A 26,904-nucleotide genomic window follows, 5' to 3' on the forward strand; every position below is an offset into this window, starting at 1 on the left:
ATGGACATTTTTCCTATCTCCCTGCTTCAGTTTGTTATCCCCACATGTTTTAAGAGGTCTATGCTTTTTATTTTAACAGAGTGAGGACTGTGAGTGAGTGACCTGCCTCACAGACGTTCTAATAAGGAGACACAACACTCATCCTCCAAATCCTCCATAGAAAGGCATAGGGTTAGTTCTTCATGCCAATATGGCAGTTGTCTACACATATCCCACCCCTTCTGCATCCAAAAGTCGACAAGTGAATATTGTGCCAATCATGTGAAGAGTTGTGAATACATTGTACCAATCATGTGTTGTGATCTCGCCGCTGGAGCAAGGTTGGTGTTGTGAAGCCTTGTGCACGCACAGTTCTGCCCGAAATTGCATTGCAATATGGCCGCTGAGTGGAGGGACTTGCCTAAAAGGACTTTGCCTGCCTCTCCAGAGAACAGCCTAGGACTTTATGAGACTGCAGAGAAGGAGCTCAAGGAGCAACCATGATTGTCCACCGAGTGAGGGACTTGCCTAAAAGCACTTTGCTATAGTTGCAGCCTCACTATGCTTCCGCAGTGTGTAAATTGCTCTGTTTTAAATTACTAATTAAGATGCTGTCCCATGACAAAGGGATTGTGATGCGATCGACCCTGTCCTTCCTGTTCCCTTATGTTGTTTCTCTTTTTTACTGAATGGACTGTCCTCTACTTGTCAAGTTCTAATCTCAGATTGGCTGAATAGTGTTGAAAGCCATTGTAAAGCACCCCACAACCTTTCACGTTGACTCCACATTGTACATTATTGTGTCACAAATTGATAAAAAAAAAACGTTGCAAAGTTGCAACTGCGTCTGCTACATAAATTACATACATCTTAGGAACAGCTGGAAATGGGAAAGAAGAAATGTTTGTGGCTTTTTAGCTCAAAATTGCTAGTTAAAACAGGACCTCAAACTGATGAGTGGTTCATTATCTGGCCTTAACATGGACTAGGCCTACTAATTTCTTTGTGGACAGCCTAGCATCTTTCATGTGCACTTGGTAACATTGTGCATGTGTGTGTGTGTGTGTGTGTGTGGAGTGGAACAATGTGAAACAACATGGGGGCGAAGGGAATATGACATTATACTTTAACAGACTGGAACTCTGGTCATTGGTAGGTCACAGATCTAGAAAGAAGGGCCGGGTGCATTGTTCAAAACAGAAATGAGCAGGAAGTGCTTCAGCACATCCTGCTCTGTCTAAAGAGGTGTTAACCACAATGCTTCAAAGAAATCCACAAATGACAATGGACAAAGGATAATCATATATGTGTCATGTCATATATATTTCATGTATTGATAGATCGAGACAGATAGATAGATAGATAGATACTATTATTGATCATGAGGGAAATTCCACAGGAAGAACTGGAGGAGGTGTGACATGGACTTTACAGCAGAACACACTGGCCTGAGAAAGTTGTTTGTGGTGGAAGAATGAAACGTAAGCTACAACCATCACTGACTGAAAAACCCACAGCACAGAAATGAAAGCACATTCACACATTTTGTTCAGTCAGTCGTAAAAGTTGCTGTTCGTGACAGAAGAGACGGACAGCTGTCCATCAGAAGGTAGGTGCAGATCTGTTCATGTACAGTATGTTCATAGCTATGGTTATGCACAAGAGTAACACATGGGGTCTGTGAATCTGGCATTATACTGACACACACACACACACACTGTCATACTGTAATTAAAGAACAGTTTTCAGAGTTCCTGAAACATTAGTCAGGATAGATAGATACATAGATAGATTGATACTTTATTCATCCCAAGGGAAGTTTTAGGCATCCAGTAGCTTATAAAATATATATCTCACATACATAAAAATCACTCACAGAAATGTAAAAATGTAAAGAGTTAAAAATGTGTTAAGTGATTGCAAAGGTCTGGTATGGACTGATCATGTGATGTGTGTGCAAAGGTGGTAGTCCAAAAGTGAACAGTGCAGGAATTGAACAGTGCAATAGCTTTGCTTATTATTAAATATTATGACTTATGAAAAGACAAGAATGTAAGCATAATAGAATTGCTTGACAGAAAAAAATAATATACTTTAAGAACAATATTTAACAGACTTAAACTCTGACCATTTGTAGGCTGTTACTTTTACTAAAAATAGGTCACTTGTGACCTGAGATGTCTTGTGTTTTTATCGATTGACAGATCTAGAAACAAGGCCGGGGTGCATGGTTCACCACAGAAATGAGCAGGGGGAAGTGCTTCAGCACCTTCTCTGTCTGAAGAGGTGTTAACCACTTATAAACATAAAGTATGTATGCAAAAAATGAACAAATGACTATGGGTCATATCAATAAATAAATAGATAGATAGACATTATTTTTGATCTTAAAGTAAATTCCTTCTCTCCACTTTACTCATCCGTGGTGAGTGAACACACACACACACAGTTATCTTACAGAAAAGTATGAAAAACCCTAGATATTTTAGGACCTTGGTACGAACCATTGTTATTGAATAGAAAGGAGATAAGTAACTCATGAATGCAGTCGTTCATTCTATACAAAAGCCGCCTAGAGAGCACCAGCGTCTGTCCTTCCAGAGACTCTCTGATGAAGTACTGGAGGTGTGACGTGACTGTCACAGGCGCCCCAATAGAACATGAATTGTTGTGGTGGAAGAATGTTTGTGGTGGAAGAATGAAACGTTGACAACACCATCTTCATTTTATCGGCAAAAACCCACAGATCTAAAAGGGAAGCATTTAATCAGCATCATGTTTCACATTCACACGTTCTGTTCAGTCAGTCGTCAAAGTTGCCGTTAGTGACAGACAACACGGTCACCTGTCCATCAGAGGGTAGGTGCAGATCTGTTCATGCAGTATGTCCATAACTATGGTGATTATGCTTTATAGATAAGATTGATTCTGACTCATTTGGTCGTGAATTTCAATGTTAGTGTGTTTGTTTCTGCACAGATTTAGAGCCGTCCATTTTTGTAAAGTCCTTTCTACTCTGTGCCCTCTACATATGCATACATACACACACACATACCCACACACACACACACATACTGTATGGATATATTGTATACATTTATATATTATTTGGAAGGATAACAAAAGAAGCATCATGTACATAATTGGACTGTTGCAGTGCATGTTGCTTACTGACAAAAAAGGGAAATCATCAACTGCTATCTCCTATTAATATGTTTCCTCTTTATATGTTGTGTGTTATACAGCATGTTGTTTGCAGCATGTTTCTGACACAGTAAATGTGTCCTCTCTTGTAAGCATTGTACTATCTGTCATGGCTATCAACTAGCCATGTCGACGTTTTCCTCTTTGGAGATTTTTTTTATAATTTTGTTCTGCGGTGTATTGGTGGCATCATAGCAAATGTATCCTTTATGCTCTTCTATGTAAGCATGCTTTTCTGAATTGTTACTGAAGTCCAGTATGTAATTGCTTTCTGTTTCTGATGTGAATGCAAACATTACACTGAACACTACTGAAACAAATTCAGAGAATGCCAATAATGCCTTGGGTGACCCAAGAGGGTTTTTCTGCATTAAAACACATAAAATTGGCAGTGGAGACAGTATTTTTTTGACAGTAATATACGGTCTCCATAGCTTATTTGATGTGTTTAAATGCAGAAAAACACCCTTGCTTCAATTTTCGCTGGATTTACGTTTTAATTTTTAAAGGCGCTCTAAGTGATGCCACGTGTTTTTAGGCTAAAACATTTTATGTCACTTACTGCAAACACCTAACCAACCAATGGCTGTCTGTGTCCTAAATACACTGTAGAAAAAGTGATCTCTGTGGACAGCCCAGGCTCCAAAAACGGCAACAAAAACAACCTGGGCAAACCCAGCCCATAAAAACATAACAAACTGTTCCAGCATATCACAGACGAGATGCGCATTTAGGAGAATTTCAATTGCACGGGAGGGAGGGGGAGGAAGTAGCGAACTAGCTCTCTGTTTTGTTTGAAAGTCAACAGAAGTGATGTTACCCAGCATTGCTTAGAGCACCTTTAATGTATTCTCTTTAAAGTTAAAAAAAAAAAATTAAATAAATTCAGCCTGAGTATAAAAAGTCAGTAATATGAGTACCTGGTGTTTTACTACAGCAGGAAAAGAAATGTGTTTTAAAAGCATGCACATCTTGACAGTATTACTAATATTACAGTATTACTGTGTATTGTGTTTTACTACAACAGGGAAATAATAGGTTTTACAAGCATGCACCTGTTGACTGCAATACTTCTCCTGAGGCTGCCAGGTAAAGTGGACATAATCTAAAGTAATACTCTCATGACATGCTTGGGTGATATGGTTATAACTTGTTTTGAAGCATATTAACGGTGTTATTTTAACATGTCTACTTGGCATTTGGCAAACACTCCACACACTGAGAATGTTCTCAATATTTTATTGACTCTTAAAATCATCTTGACTGTGTTTCAGGTCTGTTGTGTGGACCCAGTGTGACCTACTCCTCTACTCGAGTCTGTGGTCTTAAAGGGTCATCAGTGGTCCTGCCCTGCACATATTACTATCCTTGGGGTCATATTTATCAGGGAGGAGAGTGGCAGAAGGAGCAGAGTGGGAGAGTCAGAGAACACAGCAACTCTAAATATCCTGACTGCAGCCTGAACATAGACAACCTTTCAGATGAAGACTCTGGTGTTTATCGGTTTCGGTTTTACACAACCCTATACCTGAGTTGGATAACTGGCAGTTCTGCTGTTTCACTCTCAGTCACAGGTAGTGATATAAAAAAAGAAAAAAAAATATATATATAATTTCAAAGGGAATGATATTCAAAAGTAATAATTGTCTAACCTCTCAGACCTGCAGGTGAAGGAGGTTGCTATTGTAGGGTATCAGAATCAGACTACTAAAGTGACCTGCAGCACCTCCTGCAGTTTGGGCTCTCAGTATGTCTGGTACAAGAATGGACAGACTCTACAAGGCAAAACCACATCCTCCATACTACTAGACTCAACCAGACCTTCTGAAAAGGGAAACTACTCCTGTTCTGTGAAAGGTCATGAGGCTCACAGCTCTTCTGCAGTGTGTGAGTGTGAATAAATGTCTTTACAACTCTACTTCAGGTAATAAAGTCTAAGAATAATCAAAATCAGTTGTTGCTGATGATCACAATGGTAACATAATTCAGCAGATCATATAATTCCTCAACTTATTACAAGCCATTGCTACAACAGAGGCCTTTTTACACTGAAATACCCATTCAAAAACTGTTATAGGTGTTCCAAGGAAACAGTGTTGGAGTGTGAGCTACTCCTCTACACGAGTCTGTGGTCTTAAAGGGGCATCAGTGGTCCTGCCCTGCACATACCAGTATCCATGGAAGGACACGTATCAGAGAGGAGAGTGGTATGAAGAACAGAGAGGGAGAGTCAGAGAACACAGCAGCTATAAATATCCTGACTGCAGCCTGAACATGGACAACCTTTCAGATGAAGACTCTGGTGTTTACCAGTTTCGCTTTCAGACAAACCTACACAGCAGCTGGATAACTGCCAATTCTGCTGCTATACTCTCAGTCACAGGTAGTGATTAAAAAAAAATATATATACTGTATATTTTATTTCATAAGGTAATGATATTCAAAGTTGACACACTCACTAATGATTTCTAACCTCTTAGATCTGCAGGTGAAGGAGGAGGCTGTTGAAGAGAATCAGAATCTCATTAAGGTGAGCTGCAGCACCTCCTGCAGTTTGGGCTCTCAGTATGTCTGGTACAAGAATGGACAGACTCTAGAACACAAAACCACAGCCTCCATGCAACTGGACTCAACCAGACCCTCAGAGGAGGGAAGTTACTCCTGTGCAATGAAAGGTCACCGCTCCCCTGCAGTGTGTGAGTGCAGATGAAATTCCAGTCAAAATCCATCGTCAGAATTTAGCAAGAATAGAAGTCTTTTCATCTAAATCTGCTCTGATACAGTATGTAAGAACATTCATGTGGTTTACAAAAATTATTCTTGGATCTGAAGAACACATAGAGGAATCAACAGAACAATTGTTTCACTTTTTTTTACTACAAATAGTTTTTCATATATCCTACTTATAATAATAATAATTTAATTTCTAATTTCCACAGCCTTAACATGTGATAAATATGGTGTTCTGATCCTCAAATTCCAAACCTGACTGCAGGTGTTCCAGCTGAACAGTGTTGGGGTGTGGCCTACTCATCTAACAGCATCTGTGGATTGAAGGGTTCATCTGTGGATATTTCCTGCACTTACAAATATCCCAGAGATCAAAGTATCAACACAACATTCTGGTTTAACCATCAAAAAACAAGCAATCACCCTATAGACCTACATTTGGATAAAGACTATCAAAACCACACAGAGTATATTGGGATTGAAAGGAATAATTGCACCCTGACACTGAAAGACATCAGAGAGAGTCACTCTGGTGAATACAGCTTCAGATTTATAACAAGGCGGGGGCAGGGTTTCTCTGGATTACCTGGAGTCAACATCACTGTAACAGGTAAGTCCTCTTTGAAATTAGCTCTATAATTATTTTGGTAATGAAATGTACTGTAGGTGCCCATAGAAAAACACTGTCTCTCCCTCAACATAATACACCTCTATATCCTCCAGCTCTGCAGGTGTTCATAACTCCTGAAGCAGTGACAGAAGGAGAGAGAGTGACCCTCACCTGTGATACCACCTGCATTATGACCAACCCGATCTTCGCCTGGTACAAGAATGGGCAGCCTGTGATCTATAAACACACAACCAGAGACAACAAGCTGCATCTAAACCCAGTCAGCAGTGAGGATGCAGGCAGTTACTCCTGTTCTGTAAAAGGAGATGAGAGTCTCTCCACAAATGCTGTCTTTCTCAATGTGAGATGTACGTTGCCACAGCTGACTATGCAAAACAATAGAACAACACTAAGCGAACAATTACAAACTCCTCTGCTATAAATAAGCGCAATCATACACAATTGAAATGTCATCATTTGTCATGTTTACTTCTGTTATTTCAGATATACACAGCTGATGTAGGAAGTTCAGTCTTTGTCTGGATTTCTTTAGAGTTGTGTGTTATGTTATTTTTGTCATTTTTACTTTTGTTGTTTAAGAAAACGTGCACATGTGCTTTAACAGACGTGCCAAGGAAAATCTCATTGTCTATCAGTCCTGGTAAAACAGAAGTGGGCAGTTCAGTGACTCTGACCTGCAGTAGTGATGCCAACCCACCAGTGCACAACTACACCTGGTATATGAAGAATGGAGCTGAATCTCTTGTTAGGGGCACAGGGGAGAGCATCAGCTTCAATGTGACCTCTGATACCAGTGGACTTTACTACTGTGTGGCACAGAATGAACTTGGCTCTCAGAACTCTACTGATGCTGCAGTTCCTTCTGAAGGTTAGTGAGGTTTAATGTAAGAGCAAATAGTTTCAATCTGAAAATAACAACATTTGGCAGTTCCTGTTCAGACATAGTTCATTATTTTGCATGTAATTTCGCTACCTTAGAATAATAAGGTTCTATCTGACATTTTTGTCAAAATGGAGTTATTTACATATTTTTATTCTTTGAAAGTTTCTTAAGTTCAGATGAAGTGTTTCTTAAAGTTCTGTACATATTTGGACTTTATATCAAAAAGAACTTGTTCAATTTACCATGTAACTCTATGGAATTCTAAAACTTTGAAGCTCAATATCTCAGAACTACTCAAAACGCAGATAGAACCTTATTATTCTAGGGTATATTAATATAAAAATCTTCCATTTTTCCTGTCTAAAGGCCCAGAAGTTGTTATGATGCTGGTGGCTAGTATCTCCATGTTCATCATTCTTGCTCTGATACTTGGAATGGTGCTCTTGAGGTGATTCTGTGAAATTATCTCGTTTTTGTGCAAAAATAAATATGCATTTCAGAACTGCATATTATTTCTAGTAGATGTGACTTCAAAAACACATTTACTTTTTTTCATAAAATCATTAAATTAGTATCAGCTTTAAATGCATATTGTCCTATCAACAAAACAGGAAGAAGATTGCAAAAACCACAGGAGACGGAAGGTTCACAGATGCTAACATGCAGGTGAGGAACTTGGCTGTCAAAGTTGTCAAGCCTTAAAATATCCCCTGGTGTATCCTACATGTCACCATTGAGTCTCACTGCACCTTCACATCTGCCTCACTCAAAATAACATGATGATTTCTCTTTCCTGATCAGAGTGACTCAGGTCTCGTGTACAGCACCGTCACAGCAAGAGCCATGACCTCTGACCCCACACAGAGCATAACCACACATGATCAAGATGACGTTCAGTATGCCACTGTTCAGATCCATCTCTCCAAAAGACAGGAAGTACCTCTATACTCCACTGTCCAGATGCCTCAAACCTCTGCACAGGATGACGACGTTGCCTACGCTTCAGTCCAGTTCCAGAGAGGGAGTGCTGCCACCAGGTGGGACTTTTCTCAGCTTCTCACAGACATTCACAGCCATTCCTAACACCAACCTGTATCCAATATTCAGTCATTCCAAAAACCAACCTGTTTCCAGCATCTGAGCACATTTACTGATACCATACACCGGTTGTTCAGCACTGACAGTTGATGTTTATGAGTAAGTGGTCTTAACACTCATTAATGTTCAGTGAACAGCATGGCAGAAGTGCAGCCATCGCTTGCATGTCATGCAGAAGATGTGTTGCTGCTTTCAGTCTGAGTCCAACCTCATTTCTTCAACTGAAGTTGTAACAGGAAGTGTTGTGTGCTGTTGTGTGTTTGCAGAGCTGAGGATGACAGTGTGATCTACAGTAGGCTACAGTCCACAAACCCTGACCGGCGAGAGAAACAGCAGACCAGAAATACCCTCAGGTCATCTCAGCTGTCCAGTGGAAAATAGAGGACACAGTCAGTTCATAAGAAGTATTACTTTTAAAGGTTAGACTGTATTAAGATTCATTTTAATCATTCCTGGTTAATAAATGTTGTGCTGAAATTGTGGATATATCCTCAATTAGTAACCTAATCAGTCAATATCTTATGAACTCTGACCGTGCCTGTAGTAGACTGCACACTGTTTCTTGAATATGGAGCACTGTGGCACAGACCTCAGCACTGGTGACGTAGTTTACCAGCTTCCAGCAAGTGGGGCAGGAAAGGTCAGGATTTAGATGTGATCTCTGATAGGCTACTGTGACATTATTCATGTTTGTTTTATCATGTTTGTAATAAAAGAAGTGCAATAGAGTAATAATGTTTTTATATATATATATATAGTCCTTAGTTCACATTCTAAATTTGCGAAAAGAGAATCAAGCAAAAGCGTGCTTAGCAAGGTCTTTAGCCAGGGTCATGAAGTGCTTTAACGGGATTGTGCAGAAGTCTACTGTGCAGGCTGTACCTGATAAAGAGTCTGACGCTGTAGGCGTGGCAAATTTTGTTACACTCCACCCGAACTTTTTTGTAAATCTAAATGTTGTAAGGATGGTACATCAGAGGCCCGTTGCACAAAACTAGGATAAGGGATTAAGCCGGGATATCTTGCTTATCCTGGCTCAATTTATCCGTGATCCAGTTGCACAAACGCGGGATAGGGGGCAGCAGGATATGTTATGGTATAAGTGCATGGCGATTTATTCTGTGGAGCTAGCCTGCTCCAGACCAGGGGCCTATTGCACAAAACTAGGATAAGGGATTAAGCCGGGATATCTTGGTTATCCTGGCTCAATTTATCCGTGATCCAGTTGCACAAAAGCAGGATAGGGGGCAGCAGGATATGTTATGGTATAAGTTACCATGGCGATTTATTCTGTGGAGCTAGCCTGCTCCAGACCAGGCTAAGTTCCAGGATCTATTTAATCTCATCCCTTATCTCAGTCAGCAGTCACCACAAACGGAAACCAATAGTTATTCCACTGCCCACTACACATTGTCATCACATATACCTAGACCCAGGGGCGTAGCACCAAATTCTGGGCCCTATGCACAAGTGGTGGCCATGGGCCCCCCCCCCCCCCCAACCTAACAACCAACCACCGGCTGTAAGCATGAAGCATGAGGTTCACAACTAACTAGGCCTACTATCTAATCACACATTGAATTAATCTAACAACTCTTACTGTACTGTACTGTATAACAGAAAATAATCTTATTACCCAAGACTTCACTGAATTTCTTATGTTTAAAGAATGTTTAAAAGCTAGAACATGAAATGAATGAAAACACTTTTGGCTGAGAGAAGCTATCTATAGCTAACTGAGTGTGATGCGTTTCACAAGTTAGCTTTGCTATTAATTTGACAGCCTTTCCTCATGAACCTATAACATTGAGCCTACTAAGTTAAGCTATTAGCTCATAATAATTTTCGAATTAGTAGGCTATTGAAATGTTGTGGTAGGCTATAAATCAGGCATCATGTTATTTCTAATTTTGTGTTAATGCTGTTTTAGCACTGATAATCGCGGATTCGCGGTGGTATTGAAGTGTTTTGTAACCTTCAGGAGTTCATTTCATTTGTAGACTATTGCTTTCACATTGGGCTCACCTTTCTTGGGAAAGAAAGCTGTTAACACTTGTTTTCCCTCATTTCTTTTTTTCTCCCTTTCTTGCCTCTCTTTTCTTTTCTGGGAACCGGATTTAGCTTTCTTAGACTTAGACATCTTCACACCGTGACCGTCTGCATTACCGCTTAGGCAGAATGAACGTTACTTCAAAAATGCGCCTATAGCAGGGGAAGGCGGACTGAACCATTTCGTGCAAGGGAGAGGGTGCCTGCCCTCAAACAATGTTGGCTTGGACACAATTTAATACATCAATCAACTGATGCATTTACCCGAAATATTTGCATCTATATTAGTTAATAACATTTATTAAGATCTTTAAATTAAGGAAATTATTTATTATTAAGGAAAATAAAATTCAACTCCTTAGGGGCCCTCCCCCCACTTGGGGCCCGGGTAATTTATTCCCACTTGTCCCCCCACTACGACGCCCTTGCCTAGACCCACGGTCATTATTTAAATGTTTGTGATCATTAATTAACTTTTACATACTCGCCATTCCCGACCTGTCATGAGACAATGTGACGTCACGGGAGTGCCTAAACATTTCGCACGTGGTGGTCGCGGAACTAGTTGCAATATTCTCCTAAACAGAGGTGTTGCTGTTTGTTGCTTTTGTGAAAAGGCTATCGCTACCTACTTCACACCGTAGAAGAAGCAATGAAGCCACTCTAGTTGCCATGGTGAATCAGTGAATCTGTGATCGGTGGCGGGGTCTATTTGAGGGAGCCGTGAATGCGCACTTATCCAGGATAGGTTTCACCTGGCTTGATGAATCCGTGTCTGCTCATCCTGGCTTGGTCTTTGTGCAACCAATTAAGCCTGTACGCTCGTGTTTTGGATTCATTGAGCGCAGCTCAGTAACTTATCCCGGATGTCTTAATTCTGCTTTTGTGCAACGGACCCCAGGCTAAGTTCCAGGATCTCATCCCTTAACTCAGTCAGCAGTCACCACAAACAGAAACCAATAATTTTCCACTGCCCACTACACATTGTTATCACATATACCTAGACCCACTGTCATTATTTAAACGTTTGTGATCATTAAATAACTTTTACATACTCGCCATTCCCGACCTGTCATGCGACAATGTGACGTCACGGGAGTGCCTAACCATTTTGCGCGTGGTGGTCGCGGCACTAGTTGCAATATTCTCCTAAACAGAGGTGTTGCTGTTTGTTGCTGTTGTCAAAAGGCTATCACTACCTACTTCACACCGTAGAAGAAGCAATGAAGCCGCTCTAGTTGCCATGGTGAATCCGTGAATCTGTGATCGGTGGCGGGGGCTATTTGAGGGAGCCGTGAGCGCGCACTTATCCAGGATAGGTTTCACCTGGCTTGATGAATCCGTGTCTGCTCATCCTGGCTTGGTCTTTGTGCAACCAATTAAGCCTGTACGCTCTTGTTTTGGATTCATTGAGCGCAGCTCAGTAACTTATCCCGGATGTCTTAATTCTTCTTTTGTGCAATAGGCCCCATGTTGATAATTGTATTTGTTTTGATAATGTCTATGTCTTAATAAAAAGAATGTTGTTTGCAACTTACGTCAGTTCTTGTTCCTTAAATATTAAATTACCAGGGTGCCAAGAACGCCAGAAATCATACAATAATCTACTTTTTATTCACTCTTAACACACGCACACACACACACACACTCCTCTGTAAACCGGCACCTGAGGGTAGAGTTGGATGTCTCGAGACCGGTCTTGGTCTCGAGACCGGTCTCGAGATCACTTTTACGTGGTCTCGGTCTTGTCACAGTCTCGACCGTCTTTGGTCTTGGTCTTGTCTTGGTCTCGGATCCCTCGGTCTTGTCTTGGTCTCATTGTCTTGGTCTCGCGGTCTCGGGTCGACATAGTGGTCGGGAGATTTGCAACAAATATGTCCATGATACAAAACATAACATTCGATAATGCAACATTAATTTATTTCGCCTTTCACGCCCTTCAAATGCAACCTTTCAAATGCAACCAATCAATGACATACATGTATTTTGTTGTGATTAAGAAACGGGCGCTCATCCAATCAAAAGACGCAAGTGTAGCCAGCGCGAAACGTTAGGTTTACGTCGTAGCTGTCAGTCTCAGTCAGACCTAGTAATAATAATGTCAGCGAATTCCGCCATCATTAAATTTGCATTCACGGAACATAAAGAAATTTGCAGTCCAGGGGCAAGAAAGAAGCATTCTGCAAAATGCAAGTTTTGCAAAGTCTCTCTCTCTCATCATTGTCATGCAATTGCTATAGCCTACATAGTTTATCTCACCCAGTCTACGAAAACATTTACAGTGAGTGAGCTCACAGTCACACACATTCATGACATGCTCTGTCTCTGCATTGTTCTGTCTGTAGTTGAAATAATACCTTCATAAATTTAATTTAAACTGGGACTGAACCTCTTACCCCAGCAGGGTTCTCAAGTCTCACGCAATGGGCGTGAGACACACGCAATTCAACAAGTTCACACACCACACCTTGCATTTCTCACGGAGAAATATTAGGCTATAGGGATGTCATGTCATGGCATCTGCATAATTATTAGAGGAGGCGCAGGGATACGAGAGGATTTCTCGCAGAGTTCAGAACTAGCGCACCACTCACCAGCAAAATCAAAAAAATAAATAGCCACCGACATCCAATCAAAAAATAGTAGGCTATTCGTTGTATCCGGGTAAAATTCCAAAATAGCACATCCCCTCCCTACAACCACGTTATGCTTGTGTGGGGTTACACGTTTAAGATTTCAAAACTGCACCAACATTCTTTTTATTCAGAAATTCAACTGTCTGTCATTTGGTAAACCAGCCTACTTATGGTACTTTACAGGGTGTGTAAATCAAGCCTTTTCACGAACATTTGGCCTACTTTATGGCAAAATTATTTCTTATCTATAAACTAAACTAAACTGTCGGTCATTAAGAAAACCTAATGATTGTGTCGTTATAGCTTTGTGTAAGCCAGACATCAGCAACGTTCATTTTACACGACCAATCACTCTCGTGGCTGCCTGCACTTTCCCTGTCGTCACGGCTGCAACTTTCACACTCGTTTGTGCTTTTTAGCGCCGTGTTCATCAGGTCGCGGGACACCGATCTGATCCTCCATGGACCATGTCAACAATGAATGAAAATTAGCTTATTATTAACGAGTGTTATCAATTTGAGCGAGTATGCTACACATAGGCCTACATTTTTTTCTAAACATACAGGACTGCTGCAGACAATGACCTGCCAACCACCATAATGTATAATGAACTTGCTGTCCTCGGTTTCGGCATGCACATGCTTAGTCTAATGATTCAGTGACAATATAGGCTACTCAAGTGAATAAAGCAATTAGCCTAATAAATAAAATATTTGTCTCACTCAGTACATATAGGCCTACATCTCGTAAATTGGTGAGCCATAGAATATCCCAGCGTCACGATTATTATGACCGCCGCTAGCGAAGCTATAGGGATTGTCAAAGTTTTTTTTTTTTTTTTTTTTTTTTTTTCGTCATCTACTTCCTGCATTTTTGGTCAACGATACCCGGGACACCGAACCACCGGGGCACATGAAATTTGGTGGGTATGTAGCCCCACTAGACTTTTACGGAAAAATTTCGTTTCGTCCCCGGGGTCCACTCCCCCCCCGTGCTGGGCCCCCCGAACCGCAAAAAAAGCAGTTTTTCCTAAATAACTACCTGAACCGTGGCACCGAGGATGAAGAATCTTTTATGGTATGTTGGTCTCAAGGGCCCACATCAATCTGGCCCATAATCACTCATTTGTGATTTGCACCCCCCGGTAAAAAATGAAAATGCAATATTATTCTGCTTTAATCGTCCCTATCTTCAGTTAAGATGTTCAGAACTGCACCAAATTTTATGTGTATGATTGACCTGGCATTCTCTGGGGGTATGCCAAGTTTCGTAGAATTTCATCCATGGGGGGGTCTTTAAAAAAATAGATTATGTGTACATTTAGTGACTGTACACTCATTGGCCTGTAGATGGCGGTGCACACATATACACATGCACACACACACAGGCACCCACATACTATCGGTATTAGAACGGCTGATACATAATTACAAATTCAGTAGGATTAAAAGAAAGCCAAAATAAATATTCATCATCATCATCATCATGGCTGCATTTCCAGTATTGGCGATAAGTAGTCGTTTGTCCACTAGATGGCGCATCGTTGCAGTGAGACGTAATTTTGTTGGAAGTTAAACGTGGGTTGGAATACAATGGCCGCTTCCTACAAGGACTATAGTTTACCGCAGAGAACGTCTAATAAGGATAGGATGATGTTCACATGAAATGTAATTCCCATTTCTTCTTGAAGTCGAAATAAATCTGAGGATGTTTATCGGACATGCTTGGTTTTTACTGCAGGTACGTTAATCTTATAATATCAATAAGGACCTAGGCAATGTTACCGTTAGCGTTGGTTGAGTGATGGAGGCCAATTTGATTGATTGCATTTGTAGAAAACTATAAATGCGGTTATACCAAGCAAATTGATAACAGCACTGTAATTGTATCTTTCGACTGTCATTTGTTGCACGTGCTACAAAAATCATTCTGTGCAATGGAAGATTTACCAACGTTACACCGATCTGATACAGTTTTGCCTACATGCGTGAGACTGAGACGCCTGTTTATTAAAGGACAATTCCGGCGCAAAATGAACCTAGGGGTTAATAACACATGTGTACCGAGTTCGACCGTTCGCTGGGATTTGTTTTCATGCTAGTCGAATGTGACCAGTTTTATTGCAAACCGCTTATTAGCGGTTAACGCTAGCCTTCGGGGCACACGTACAGTAGAAATAAATCACTATTTCTATACCACTAACAAGGCTCAAAATAGCACCACACTTACACAGTAGCATAATGAGGGTCTCTACATGTAAACCGAAGCATTGAGAACTTTGTAAGTGTACAGGCAGTTTATTAAAAAGAAACACATTACCGTTCACGTCTGGTTCACATATACAGGCAGGCGATGTGAACTAAAATCAAACGTAATTTGCTCAATATAGGCCTATCAGAAATAATAGCTCCGATGTAACATAACTTGTGTAGTGTAGGCTACTTACTTAGTGGATCCATGTCCCTCTGGTAGCCTATGGATCGCCGCCGCCTGTGTGTGGTATTGACTACAGCTTCTAGCTCTCTCTCTCATAGCCCTTTCACGGAGCTCCCGCAGCTCTTCGTTGGTATTCCGACTCGAAAAGATAAGGACGTCCAATAAGGGTTCATCCTTGATGTCTTCAAATTCGTTCAAATAACCTGCCATCTCTTATGTCTCCTGTTGCGTTCAGTGCTTCTCTTTTGCACAGTCCTTCTGCAACAACGTTTCACCCGAGATTCACTTCACATCCCAGTTGTAACCAAGGCGCCTGCCTGTATGTGAACCAGACGTCAACGGTAATGTGTTTCTTTTTAATAAACTGCCTGTACACTTACAAAGTTCTCAATGCTTCGGTTTACATGTAGAGACCCTCATTATGCTACTGTGTAAGTGTGGGGCTATTTTGAGCCTTGTTAATGGTATAGAAATAGCGATTTCTTTCTCTGTACGTGTGCCCCGAAGGCTAGCTTTAACGCTAATAAGCGGTTTGCAATAAAACTGGTCACATTCGACTAGCATGAAAACAAATCCCAGCGAACGGTCGAACTCGGTACACATGTGTTATTAACCCCTAGGTTCATTTTGCGCCGGAATTGTCCTTTAAGTGTGCTTGCAAAGCAGCACACTTATTGTTCTTCTTAAGTTTTCTTCTTATTATTATAGTGCATGAAAATGCACTATATTGTTCTTCCAAGTCTTCTTATTATAGTGCATGAAAATGCACTATATTGTTCTTCCAAGTCTTCTTATTAGAGTGCATGAAAATGCACTCTACTGTTCTTCCTAGGCTTCTTCTTCTTCTTCTTCTTATTCTTCTTCTAACGCAGTTAATGCAGCTTCAACCGTTTAACGTAGAAACTTCATTTAAACTGCGTTGCGTAGGTCTTACTTAGGACATGTAGGCTTTGTATTTTTCATCTTTGTAACTTTTATACTTTTTAAACTATTAATTAAAAACTACTCAAAATTTCCCCATAGACTTAACATGGGCTGATGACATCACAATGGAGTAATTAACTTGATTTGCACCTGTATCTTCTTCCAGCTGCTCATCTAGGCCCCATCAAAGAATCAGTTCAACTGATTGCACCTGTATCAACTGCTTTCTACTGAACTAGACCAACTCTCTGTGTCTCTACATTCTACAAGGATATAAGACACATTTCATCCAACTTTCTATCCATTCATCCTATTCAAACCATTCACTCATCCACCCATTAAACTATCCATCAACATCCATTAAACAATCTGCCTATCAACATCCAGTCTATCAACATCCATTACACTATCTACATTTAACTTTTAAACTATATACTCTGTCTCAGGCTTTAAGCATACAATATGGCTCTATTAAGACTGCCGTAAAGCAATTAGAATCCCAGGCCAGGTGGCCAGGCCACCTGCACCCTATCAGTTTCTCAGGCTAACCTTTTACACTATCCACCTATTTGACTGTTCAGTCAGTCCAACTATATTAAACCTCATCTACCTAGTTCAGTCATTCCAATATATTAAACCTCATCTACCTAGCAAATAATTTAACCTTTTACACTATCCACCTATTTAACCGTTCAGTCATTCCAACTATATTAAACCTCATCTACCTAGTTCAGTCATTCCAACTATATTAAACCTCATCTACCTAGTTGTCATTCCAACTATATTAAACCTCATCTACCTAGCAAATAATTTAACCATTTGAATCCTATGGCAGGTGTTCGGGCCACCTGCATCAACTGCCAGTCTCAGGCTTTAAGCATACAAACTGGCCCTATTAAGACTACACATCCTGTTCAACTGCATCCTCTGCCAAAAACTGTTTCAAAATAAAAGTCCTCACTACAATATTTCACTGTTAAACAATTTAACCCTTTAAACTACTGAACTTTTTAACTGTTCAGCCATTGTAACTGTTACTTGTCATCAACTATGACTCCTACCCACTGTAGCTAGTTAGCATAGTTAGCATGCTAGCATGTTAGCATACTAGCATCAAAGATCCTTAATATACAAAGATAAAGCAGCACAGGCTTCTACAATGGAATGGAATTGTACACAGTTCCTGCCTCCTAAAAAGGCGTGGTCAGAATGCGCTGACGCTACCTCGTTGATGAAAACATCAAATATTTTTCATTTTCGCGCCTCTCTCTTGCTGTGACCAACTGGAGCTGGCCTGGGTGACTGAATTTGGTACATCGTCGTGGCAAGATGCGGTCTGATTTCCAGGTAAGTGGCAGTTTGAAATGTGGCAAGGTATTTGTGATTAGTCTGTGTCAGTGTAACGAGTTATCTATGTAGTAAAATGTCTGCGGAGTTTAGGTAATAACATTATTATTATCTCGTGTCGCCGTCATGAATGTTAGCTCATTGAGGAGTAACGTTAGTTGACGTTAGCTAGCTAACCATCTGATACCGATAGCAGAGCTAGCTGAGGCACTAGCTACCAGATTAATTTGGTAGTTAGGCTACAAAGATAATTTACGAACCTGATATTTGCTCTACCTAAATCGGCATCACTATAGCTTGTGGATCAGATCTACTGCAAGCGACATTGATTTAGCAGTTTTGAAATGTGTTTAGTTGCTAGTAAAAAATGAGTAGCTACCGTATGTACACAGTTGTTGGTGCACTGAATTTTATTATCAGCCTAGCGTAGCAGCTAGTGAAACATTTAGTTTTACGCCATATTCTCTGTCTGTCCTTGATGACGCGACGATTTTCTCTACTGATCTCTGCCCCGATCCTGCACATTACATATTTTTGTATTAAGTTTGTCTCTGATGGCAAATGTGTAGTCAGGGTGGCGCTCAACGATTGTGTTGAATAACGTTACATCAGTTGTGAGTAGTTTTTCTCGGATGGTCTTGCACAGACCCTTATCAAGCAGCACTAAAATGAACGTCATGTTTGCTAATTCTCTCCCCAGTTGTTGGACGAGCAGAAGGACGCTATGGATGGTGAGGATGAACCCGCGATGACAGGGAGGAATGAACTTGAACCTGTGTTATTCAGAGGATAAGTCAATGCTATGTACTGTGTTCTGTAACTGTCCGCTCTTGTGGCCATTCAAATGTATAGGGCAATTCCACGCAAAACTGTAACATCCATAACACCAACACAATGCCATGGTATTTAGTTGGCATTATGGATGTGACAGTTTTGCGTGGAATTGCCCTATACAAGTTACAGACTTTCAAAGTTAAACATATCAAATATAATTTCATATAGGCTACTAACAATCAGACCTGAAGACTTCATGAAACACTACCAAAATAAAGTTGAAACTAATTCTACAAAAGGCACTCCAAAGGAAAAGCCTTTTTGGCTGCATTGGCCAACATGTTTCGACCAACAGCCTGTCACTATGAAACTCTGTAACTAGATTTAAACTTCCCTCTGTATGGAAAAAAAGATCTATTATTCAACATTAGTTAACACACTGAGAATGATTGCTGCACTATATGTATTGTTCTCTAGCAACCTGAAGGTCCAAGACTCAATCCACTGAAGGCTCTCCGTAAGATGGTGGATCTGATGTCTGCTTTGTGGTCCTATAGGACGACGCCATGGATTGGGGTCAGAGATGCGCCTGAGAAGTAAGTGTTTGTGTTTGTAATCAAGTGCTGTAATCACAATTTGACTGATGCTAAAACTGGAGTAGGGGATTTGAATGGACATTTATACCGTGAATTTAAGACATCAAAAAGCCTGTTCATGGCCTCAAAGAAGTCAGTCGTAGTATTTGCCTAACTTGGCAGCCTCTCCAGCTGTATCATAGTCTTCAGTCCTATTGTGTTATCACAGCATTTATAGTATGAAGGATCATATTAAGCAAAGCAATGTGCAGGTGTAGTAACTTAATTTCAAGAACATAAGAACATAATTGTAATTCATTATGTTTTTTTTTTTTTTTTACTTTGCGTGGTGTTGTCTCTGTTTTAGGTGCTGTAAATGCTGGCCATATGACTTCAACCTTCATCCAACCAAACGAAGAGATCCTGCTTTCCTACACTCCATTCAGGATGTTAGTTAATTCAAAGACAATAACAGTATTTAGTTTTGTAAATGCTTAACTACCACTCAATGCAGGACACATCTACTGGCAGTTGATGGAGGGGGTTTAGGGCAGTTGTGCTATTCTTTTCCTTGTGGGTAGACTGCAGAATGTGGCTATGTATGCAGGTGTTAAATTGTGGGATTTGTTGAAAATGTGAATTTCAAATAAAACCATACCATTCAAAGTTAGCCTCACACACTTTATACCCTCCTTTCCTCAGGTTTACTTGTTTGGATCGGATGGACAAGTCGGCACTCCTTATATTAACAAGCTACCTCTTTCTTCTACTAGTTCAATAATATGGTATCTGAAAGAGAAATGCCAGTGTTCATCATATTTTTAGCCTTATGTCAATGAAAAAATAAGTGGTGTATTTCCATTGTAATTTGCGTGGGTAGTAGGCCTAAAGATATGGCCGTGTGGCGGCGCTGTGGGATACATCGATTGGCGCTACTTTATCAAACATCAGAGGTAAGGCTAATTGAGAAAGCAGACGTCTGGTTAGGTGTGCTAGTTAGCAACTTGTTAACCAGGGGCACGTTTCCCATAACCATAGTTGCTAACTAAGTTAGCTACTTTGTTGGTTACAATGCAAACTATGGTTTTGGGAAACGCACCCCCTGGCTGTCCAGATTATTATGTGATATGACCTACTTGTTAAACAATAATATGCAATACTATAGTACAGTGGTTCTCAAATGGGGGTACGTGAGATTTTAAAATATACAAATAATTTGCAATAAATGTAGTCATGGATTACTATCCAAATGTTTGAATTTTTCTATGTGTTTATTAGTTCCAAAGTTTAATAAATTAGACACTGATGGCACAGTGCTCTGTTTTAAATCTTTTTTTTCTCAACCAAAAATGCTTTGCGCTGGTTAGGGGGAAGGCTACTTGGCTGAAAAAATATTTCACAGGGGGGGTACATCACTGAAAAAAGGTTGAGAAACCACTGCCCTAGTTTATGTGTATGGCCGTCTGCTATACAGCCTATTTGAACGCAATCCATTTTCGCGATTGAGTGATCAACATCGAAGTGGTAAGCAACGGTAACTTATTCCAGAGAACCTTCGGCTACTTAGTAGATCGCGTGCCAGTGGGTTACAGAAACAGACAGACAAGTGGCAAACAAAGTCGTTTTTCTCATTAACTGTTCATCTGAAAAACGCCATGTCAATGTCAGAATGTAAGGAACACATGTGAATTACAGAAAATGCATTAAAATGCCCAATCTCGAGCTGTATAATTAAGGGCTGGGGCATAATCCGAGAAAAAATGATTTCTTCCATAGGGCCACAGTGTAAAGAATCTCTCGCTAGTCTCCTAAAAAGGCGTGGCGCTAGTGAACCCTACGTCATAGGGGAACAGGAAGAACCCTTCTGTGAATCGTCTCGCTTTATCAACCTTTATCAAACATCTGCTAGCATGTTAGCATGCTAGTTAGCATTTTTAGCAAAACTGCTAAAAATTATTAGCTAAGTTAGCTAAGTCACATGGTTAGCATAGTTAGCATGCTAACATGTTAGCATGCTAGTTAACATTTTTAGCAAAACTGCTGAAAATGATTAGTTAAGTTAGCTAAGTCACATGGTTAGCATAGTTAGCATGCTAACATGTTAGTTAGCATTTTTAGTAAAATTGCTAAAAATAATTAGCTAAGTCACATGGTTAACATAGTTAACATGCTAGCATGTTAGTTAGCATAACTATTAAAAATGTTTAGCGAAGTTAGCTAAGTCACATGGTTAACATAATTAGCATGTTAGCATGCTAATTAGCATAGTTATCATAACTAATAACAATGATTAGCTAGGTTAGCTAAGTCATATGGTTAGCATAGTTAACATTTTAACATTGTTAGCATGCTAGTTAGCATGGTTACTTGGTTAGCATTATTATCTTTGTTAACATAGTTAGCATAACTACTAGCAAACATTGGAGCCATTCCAACTGTTAGTTATCGTCAACTATCTGCCTAAATAATTTAACCATTTCAATTATCAACCTATTTAACTGTTCAGTCATTCCAACTATAGTAAACCTTATCTACCAAGCAAATAATTTAACCATATGAACTCATCATATTTTTGCATTTTCATGCACTGTATTTCCTTCAGGAAATGCTTTTCTAGTTATTATTATTCCCGTCTCCCTTAATTTTTTTCTCCCTGTGCCTAGGCCCTTTGAGACAGAGACACCGTTCCAACTTTAAAACGTCCAGGCAGTACCGGTGTAACTTGCTCGAGAAGATGACGTCAAGTGGGCGTGTCGTTCGTCCGCCATATTGGATTGAATAGAAAGCGAAACTAAATTTTCACAGGTCACAAATTTGGTCCGAACGCCACGAAACTTGACGTACATCATCATTGGACCAAGCCTCACAAAAGTTACTAGAAGGATTTTTGATTTTCGAAAGCGTTTGCCCGTCAAAGCCAAACGAAATCGGCGGCGAAGCTCCGAAACAGGAAGTCGTCCATATCACAGGAACACTGTCACATATCGATACCAAATTTTGTATATGAACTGGGGACTCCAGTGTGAGGGTGCATAAGCTGAAAAAAAAAAAGAAATATTCCAAAAGTTTCCATCATTTGGCAAACCACCCACAGGTATTTGGTAACTCTCCCCATTCACCTTTACACCACTCACCTTCTATCACAACGCCTTCCAAGTATGCTCAATCAATGCCTCTGGGTATCCACAATGTCTCCAGGCAACTTTGCCCAATCATGAAATCCTTGCTCTGCCATGGGATAGTATGCGCCAAGGCCATCGCGTGTTGGTCGACGTTTGTAACCATAAAGTATCCATAAGCGCCCCCTAAAGCCCCGGTTCGAATCCCGCCATGCACGTTCATATTTGCATTGATATTACGCTACAGATGTCCGTCGTTGTATGGAATAATACTGACGTGTCACACATGCTACGGTATGAACGCTAATTAAGAGAAATGAGGATGATACTCACGTTTATTTTTCACTTAATGTCACGTGTCATTTGCTCTGATAATCCCATTTGCACATGCATGACTGAATGAACTTCGTTTTTAATTCAAATCTTTATAAAGGATAAATAGGCTATAATCTGCTCGCTAGTACTATGGAAAGATGAGAGGGGCAGGCCAGTTTAAAATAACTCTCTTCTTAACAGTTAGCTGTATTATGCATAATAATGTTGCTGTAATTAAAAGCCTGGAAATAAAAGTCTAGCTAGAAGTCAAACTATGCCTGTTTTCTTACTTTTGGTTTGCATAATTGCTTATTTATTTCGATATCCTAATTCTTATATGGGTAGGCAAATATGCAGTGGTTAATGTTACATTTCATATTTCAATCTTTGATGAGATGTCAAATTGTGTGTAAGGAATTAAAGGCCTGTCTGATAAAGACGCCTGTCCCACATACAAGTAGGGTCAGTTAGATGATTTATGGAAAATAAAAGCCCTGGCTTTTTATGGCCTTTGCAGTTTCATAAATACCTACCTTTTCTACAGTAAATGGTTCATCAATGGCTCCAGACTTGTGATGAATTATGACAGAGAAGTCCTTATCAATTACTTTACCATAACCATGTCAGAGAAAAATACAGTTGAACTACTTCACCATTGATTTCCACCTCAGGGAATGAGTTACAGATTATATGAAGTAGATCAAATATAAATGGAATCATACAGGGGGTGAAAAACATGATTTTATTCACAAACTATTAACAGAAGTTGAATGGTTTCAAAATAAGATTTTATATACACTATGTACAGTTTTATTAATTATATTATATATACACTATGTACAGTTTTATTAATTATATTATATATACACTATGTACAGTTTTATTAATTATTATTATTTTATTTACACTATTTACTCCTCCTCCTTTCAGTCTCCCCCCTTTCCCTTCTCCGCCACTGTCCTTCTTCTCCCATACCCTTTGGCTACCAGCTGCTGCCTCCATTCCGACACTGGTATTGTGGCTGTCTCTTCACAGTACCAGTTTCCGAAGTACTGCTGGTGCCCAGGAAGCCTGCGGTCCTTCAGGCAGCTTTTACATAGTACCTGGTCTGTTTTTTTTACATATTTTCGTCTGTAAATGCCTGCACCTTCCCTCTCCATTTTCCTCTTCCTGTATAGCAGGGTTGTGTATGGGATGTCTTCCCCCTGGCAGGGTGGCATTGACACCACAGGAGATTGAGGAGATGAGGCTGGCAGTATCAGCCTGAAATGCTGGCTGGTAGGATCCTGTGAAGGTGGGAGAGGATGCAAAGCCAGCACTGGAGCGGTGGAAAAGGCAGGGTGTTGTAGCAAAGACGGTGTGGGTGTGGCTGTTGCAGCGGCAGGATGTTGCAGCCAAGACGGTGTGGGTGTGGGTATGGCTGCTGCAGCGGCAGGATGTTGCAGCCAAGACGGTGTGGGTGTTGCTGTTGCAAAGGTCAGCCGCCTCTTAATTTTGGCGGTGCCTGCAGTGTTCTCAGGCAGCACAAATAGGTGGGGATCATCACTGGAAACCATGGCTGCCACAGCCTCTTTTTGCGGGGTGGATGATAGGCGCAAAGGACCCATCACAGCAGCCTCTGGTGTGTCTATGCCTTGCCGCAGCACCTCTGTCTCCTGTGCCTTCACACGCTTATTGTACCTGAACAACAACAACATTCCATGAATAGGGTTGTTCTTACTAACTATCTATAGTTGTACAGATCTACAGATGTTAACAAATATTTATGATTTACTCACCACTGTGCCAGTGTTGCCGTGTTAACTTCTGGCAGCTGGATGGTGGTCTCGGCCATCACATTCGCGTTGCCCAGGATGCATTCACGAATGTTCTTGTATGAGTGGATGACCCGAGTCCACCGGCTCTGGCTTCCCATAGGGCTTTTTTTGCGGCCAGTGATGGCCATGCATAATTTAATAAATGTGGCCTCCACCAGCCGATTACAGTCTGGCCACTGGGCCGGACCATGTGACCCGACAAAACACCTGAAAAATAAAATGACTTGTTGAAAAACATAGCAAGAACAGATATGGTCACAAGGACAGTAAATAAAAAAGAAAAGTCAAAGAACGTACCGTCTGGTGGATTCAACCCCTGGTGCAACTATCTTTTTTGTTGCCCTGAACCGACCCTTGTTCAGGGTGTCTTGGTGACGAGGGGAGTACTGCGTGCGGCCCTTGTCATAGTCACCTAGGTCCTGCCAGAGGGATATGACAGTACGAGCCTCCTCCTGCGTCAGCGCAAGACTGTGGCTCCTTAAGGCCACAAGGTAGCTAGCCAACTTCTGCACTGCTGCATAGCCCGGGATGTTATCTGGACCAACAGAGTCCTACAATAATGAAATAAAACACAGTGACACACTTGCAATGTAAAGGATATTTGGGTGGATTTTTAAATCAGTCATGTATAAAGTGAAATCTTACATCAAGGTCAGACGGAGACAAAGATAGCTCTGTAACAGCAGGAGGACTAGCTGAAGATGGGAGAGGGGATGCCCAGGCAGAAGTAGTGGCAGCAGAGGTTGAATGACCAAGAGAAGGAACGGTGGTGGTAGAGGCTCTTGGAGCAGGAGTGGTGGGTGGAGGAGCGGTGGGTTGGAGAGCAGGAGTGGTGGGTGGAGGAGCGGTGGGTTGGAGAGCAGGAGTGGTGGGTGGAGGAGCGGTGGGTTGAAGAGCAGGAGTGGGTGGAGGAGCGGTGGGTTGGAGAGCAGGAGTGGTGGGTGGAGGAGCGGTGGGTTGGAGAGCAGGAGTGGGTGGAGGAGCGGTGGGTTGGAGAGCAGGAGTGGTGGGTGGAGGAGCGGTGGGTTGGAGAGCAGGAGTAGTGGGTGGAGGAGCGGTGGGAGCAGGTATGGCGGGAAGAGGTGCCTCTAGGATGGGGACAGTGAAGTCCTCAAACTCCTCAGGCTCAACATAGCCCTCATCCTCGGCCACAGTCACGTCCTCCGTCTCCAGTGCAGCCAGGGTGAGCTTGTAATCTTCCAGAGCAGAGCCAGTCTGGTCATACAAGTACTCAACCCCTATGAGTTCTCCTGAAGACAAAACATAATAATAAAAACAAAAATGAATAAAATAAACACTAAACACGGGTTATGAACAGGTAGACATAAGGAGGTGCAAGTAATTACTTATGTTTTTATACAGACAAAAAATGTGTACCTGTATATTTCCGCGGCGGTGTGTAGTCCACCAGCTTCATTCCTACAATGTCCTCTGCGAGCTGGTTGACCGCATGTCGGAGAAGGCCACTGTAAGAGTGCGGCTGCACTCTCCCCTCTGCTGCTCTGGCCCGGTCCTCATTCCACCTTGCAAGGCCATCCACCAGATAGGCCTGGAAAAAAGTGGCACTCGCCAAAGTTCCTAAAGAAGGAAATAGTTGTGTTATTTAATAATCTACAATATATTCTGCTTAATGCTCTATATGAAATTACATTTCTGTGGGAAAGTTGGCGTGAGCTCTCACCTGGGATGAACCGGTTCATATGAAGATGGAAGCTCTCCAGAGAAGTGGACCCTCTGGCGCATCTGTACGTTGGCAGACTGTGCCCCCCCTTCTGCAGGGTTCCTGTCTGCATGTACAGAAGAACACCAGGAGGATCCTGGAGGCAACAGAGATGTTTTTTCTGTGCCTTCCAGATCTCTTCCATCCGTGCCGAGTTGATCAGAGGCACACCAAGAGTGTTGCACCCCTTCTCTCCTTCATAGGCCTGGAGAAGCTGAGAGATGAGTGCCTCCATCTCGCTGCTACTCCGTGTTGTACGCTTACAGTGCAGCGCCATTTCTGCACGTGTGATGTGCCTCATCACATCTGCGTCTGAAGGGTGGATGCGCTTTGCCTCCAGCTCTGCACGCTTGGCCTCCTTCAGTGCATGAACGTCCTGCTCGTCCCAGAGAAAAATGCACTGGCTTAGCTGGTTCATAAAGCCAGCGTAGAGGGAGTGTGAGTCGGTGGTGCACCCCACAGCAATCCTGCGCATGAAGTGCCATATGTCGAGCCGAATCTGCATACTGCCCCATTGCCGGAACATGCTGCGCAGATGTGTGGACCCACAACAGTCCCGGTCGACATACAGCACTTCAGGAGGCGGCACTCCAGCATCCTCGTAGCGGCTGATGAGGCCACCGATCATCTTTCCCAGACCGTAGCCCTCACTGGCTGTCAGCACCGA

At 41.5% G+C, this 26,904-nt stretch overlaps 2 protein-coding genes and 1 long non-coding RNA gene across 3 annotated transcripts; 2 read left to right on the forward strand and 1 right to left on the reverse strand.

Moving 5' to 3' along the window:
• The first annotated feature begins 1,527 nt into the window (after nucleotides 1–1,527).
• Nucleotides 1,528–9,946, forward strand: LOC143131304 (sialoadhesin-like). The gene is made up of 13 exons (XM_076290836.1): nucleotides 1,528–1,588; nucleotides 4,211–4,272; nucleotides 4,458–4,757; nucleotides 4,843–5,070; nucleotides 5,261–5,566; nucleotides 5,664–5,879; nucleotides 6,179–6,523; nucleotides 6,637–6,891; nucleotides 7,149–7,412; nucleotides 7,794–7,875; nucleotides 8,039–8,093; nucleotides 8,229–8,464; nucleotides 8,792–9,946. Exons 2-13 carry the CDS (start codon nucleotides 4,233–4,235, stop codon nucleotides 8,904–8,906), a joined length of 2,442 nt encoding a protein of 813 aa, XP_076146951.1. The 5' UTR covers nucleotides 1,528–1,588; nucleotides 4,211–4,232; the 3' UTR covers nucleotides 8,907–9,946.
• A 7,874-nt stretch (nucleotides 9,947–17,820) lies between these two features.
• On the forward strand, nucleotides 17,821–19,936 carry LOC143131508 (uncharacterized). Its single transcript, XR_012988111.1, has 4 exons — nucleotides 17,821–17,917; nucleotides 18,618–18,648; nucleotides 19,169–19,287; nucleotides 19,634–19,936. It is a non-coding gene; the product is annotated as an uncharacterized LOC143131508 (long non-coding RNA).
• Nucleotides 19,937–23,626: 3,690 nt separating this feature from the next.
• Nucleotides 23,627–25,143, reverse strand: LOC143119330 (uncharacterized). Its single transcript, XM_076280760.1, has 4 exons — nucleotides 25,101–25,143; nucleotides 24,815–25,052; nucleotides 24,479–24,724; nucleotides 23,627–24,380 (listed from the first exon to the last, which is right to left on the reverse strand). The coding sequence occupies exons 1-4, from the start codon at nucleotides 25,141–25,143 to the stop codon at nucleotides 23,627–23,629; spliced, it is 1,281 nt and encodes a 426-aa protein (XP_076136875.1).
• Between the last annotated feature and the right edge of the window lie 1,761 nt (nucleotides 25,144–26,904).

Source organism: Alosa pseudoharengus, unplaced genomic scaffold (genome assembly GCF_046254945.1).
Source record: "Alosa pseudoharengus isolate Yale_2024_CS ecotype anadromous, Long Island Sound unplaced genomic scaffold, YU_APseudo_1.1 YU_APseudo_1.1_scf_1, whole genome shotgun sequence".
NCBI classification, from domain to species: domain Eukaryota; kingdom Metazoa; phylum Chordata; class Actinopteri; order Clupeiformes; family Clupeidae; genus Alosa; species Alosa pseudoharengus.

Excerpts from the sequence above, each read along its gene's own strand:
- LOC143131304 (XM_076290836.1), top strand. The coding sequence starts at position 4,233 with ATGCACCTGTTGACTGCAATACTTCTCCTGAGGCTGCCAG. Across the intron at positions 4,758-4,842 it reads TGTTTCACTCTCAGTCACAG|ACCTGCAGGTGAAGGAGGTT; the intron begins GTAGTGATATAA and ends CTAACCTCTCAG. Across the intron at positions 5,567-5,663 it reads TGCTATACTCTCAGTCACAG|ATCTGCAGGTGAAGGAGGAG; the intron begins GTAGTGATTAAA and ends CTAACCTCTTAG.
- LOC143119330 (XM_076280760.1), bottom strand. The coding sequence starts at position 25,143 with ATGACTGATTTAAAAATCCACCCAAATATCCTTTACATTGCAA. Across the intron at positions 25,053-25,100 it reads AAATATCCTTTACATTGCAA|ATAACATCCCGGGCTATGCA; the intron begins GTGTGTCACTGT and ends CTGTTGGTCCAG. Across the intron at positions 24,725-24,814 it reads GGGGTTGAATCCACCAGACG|GTGTTTTGTCGGGTCACATG; the intron begins GTACGTTCTTTG and ends TTTATTTTTCAG.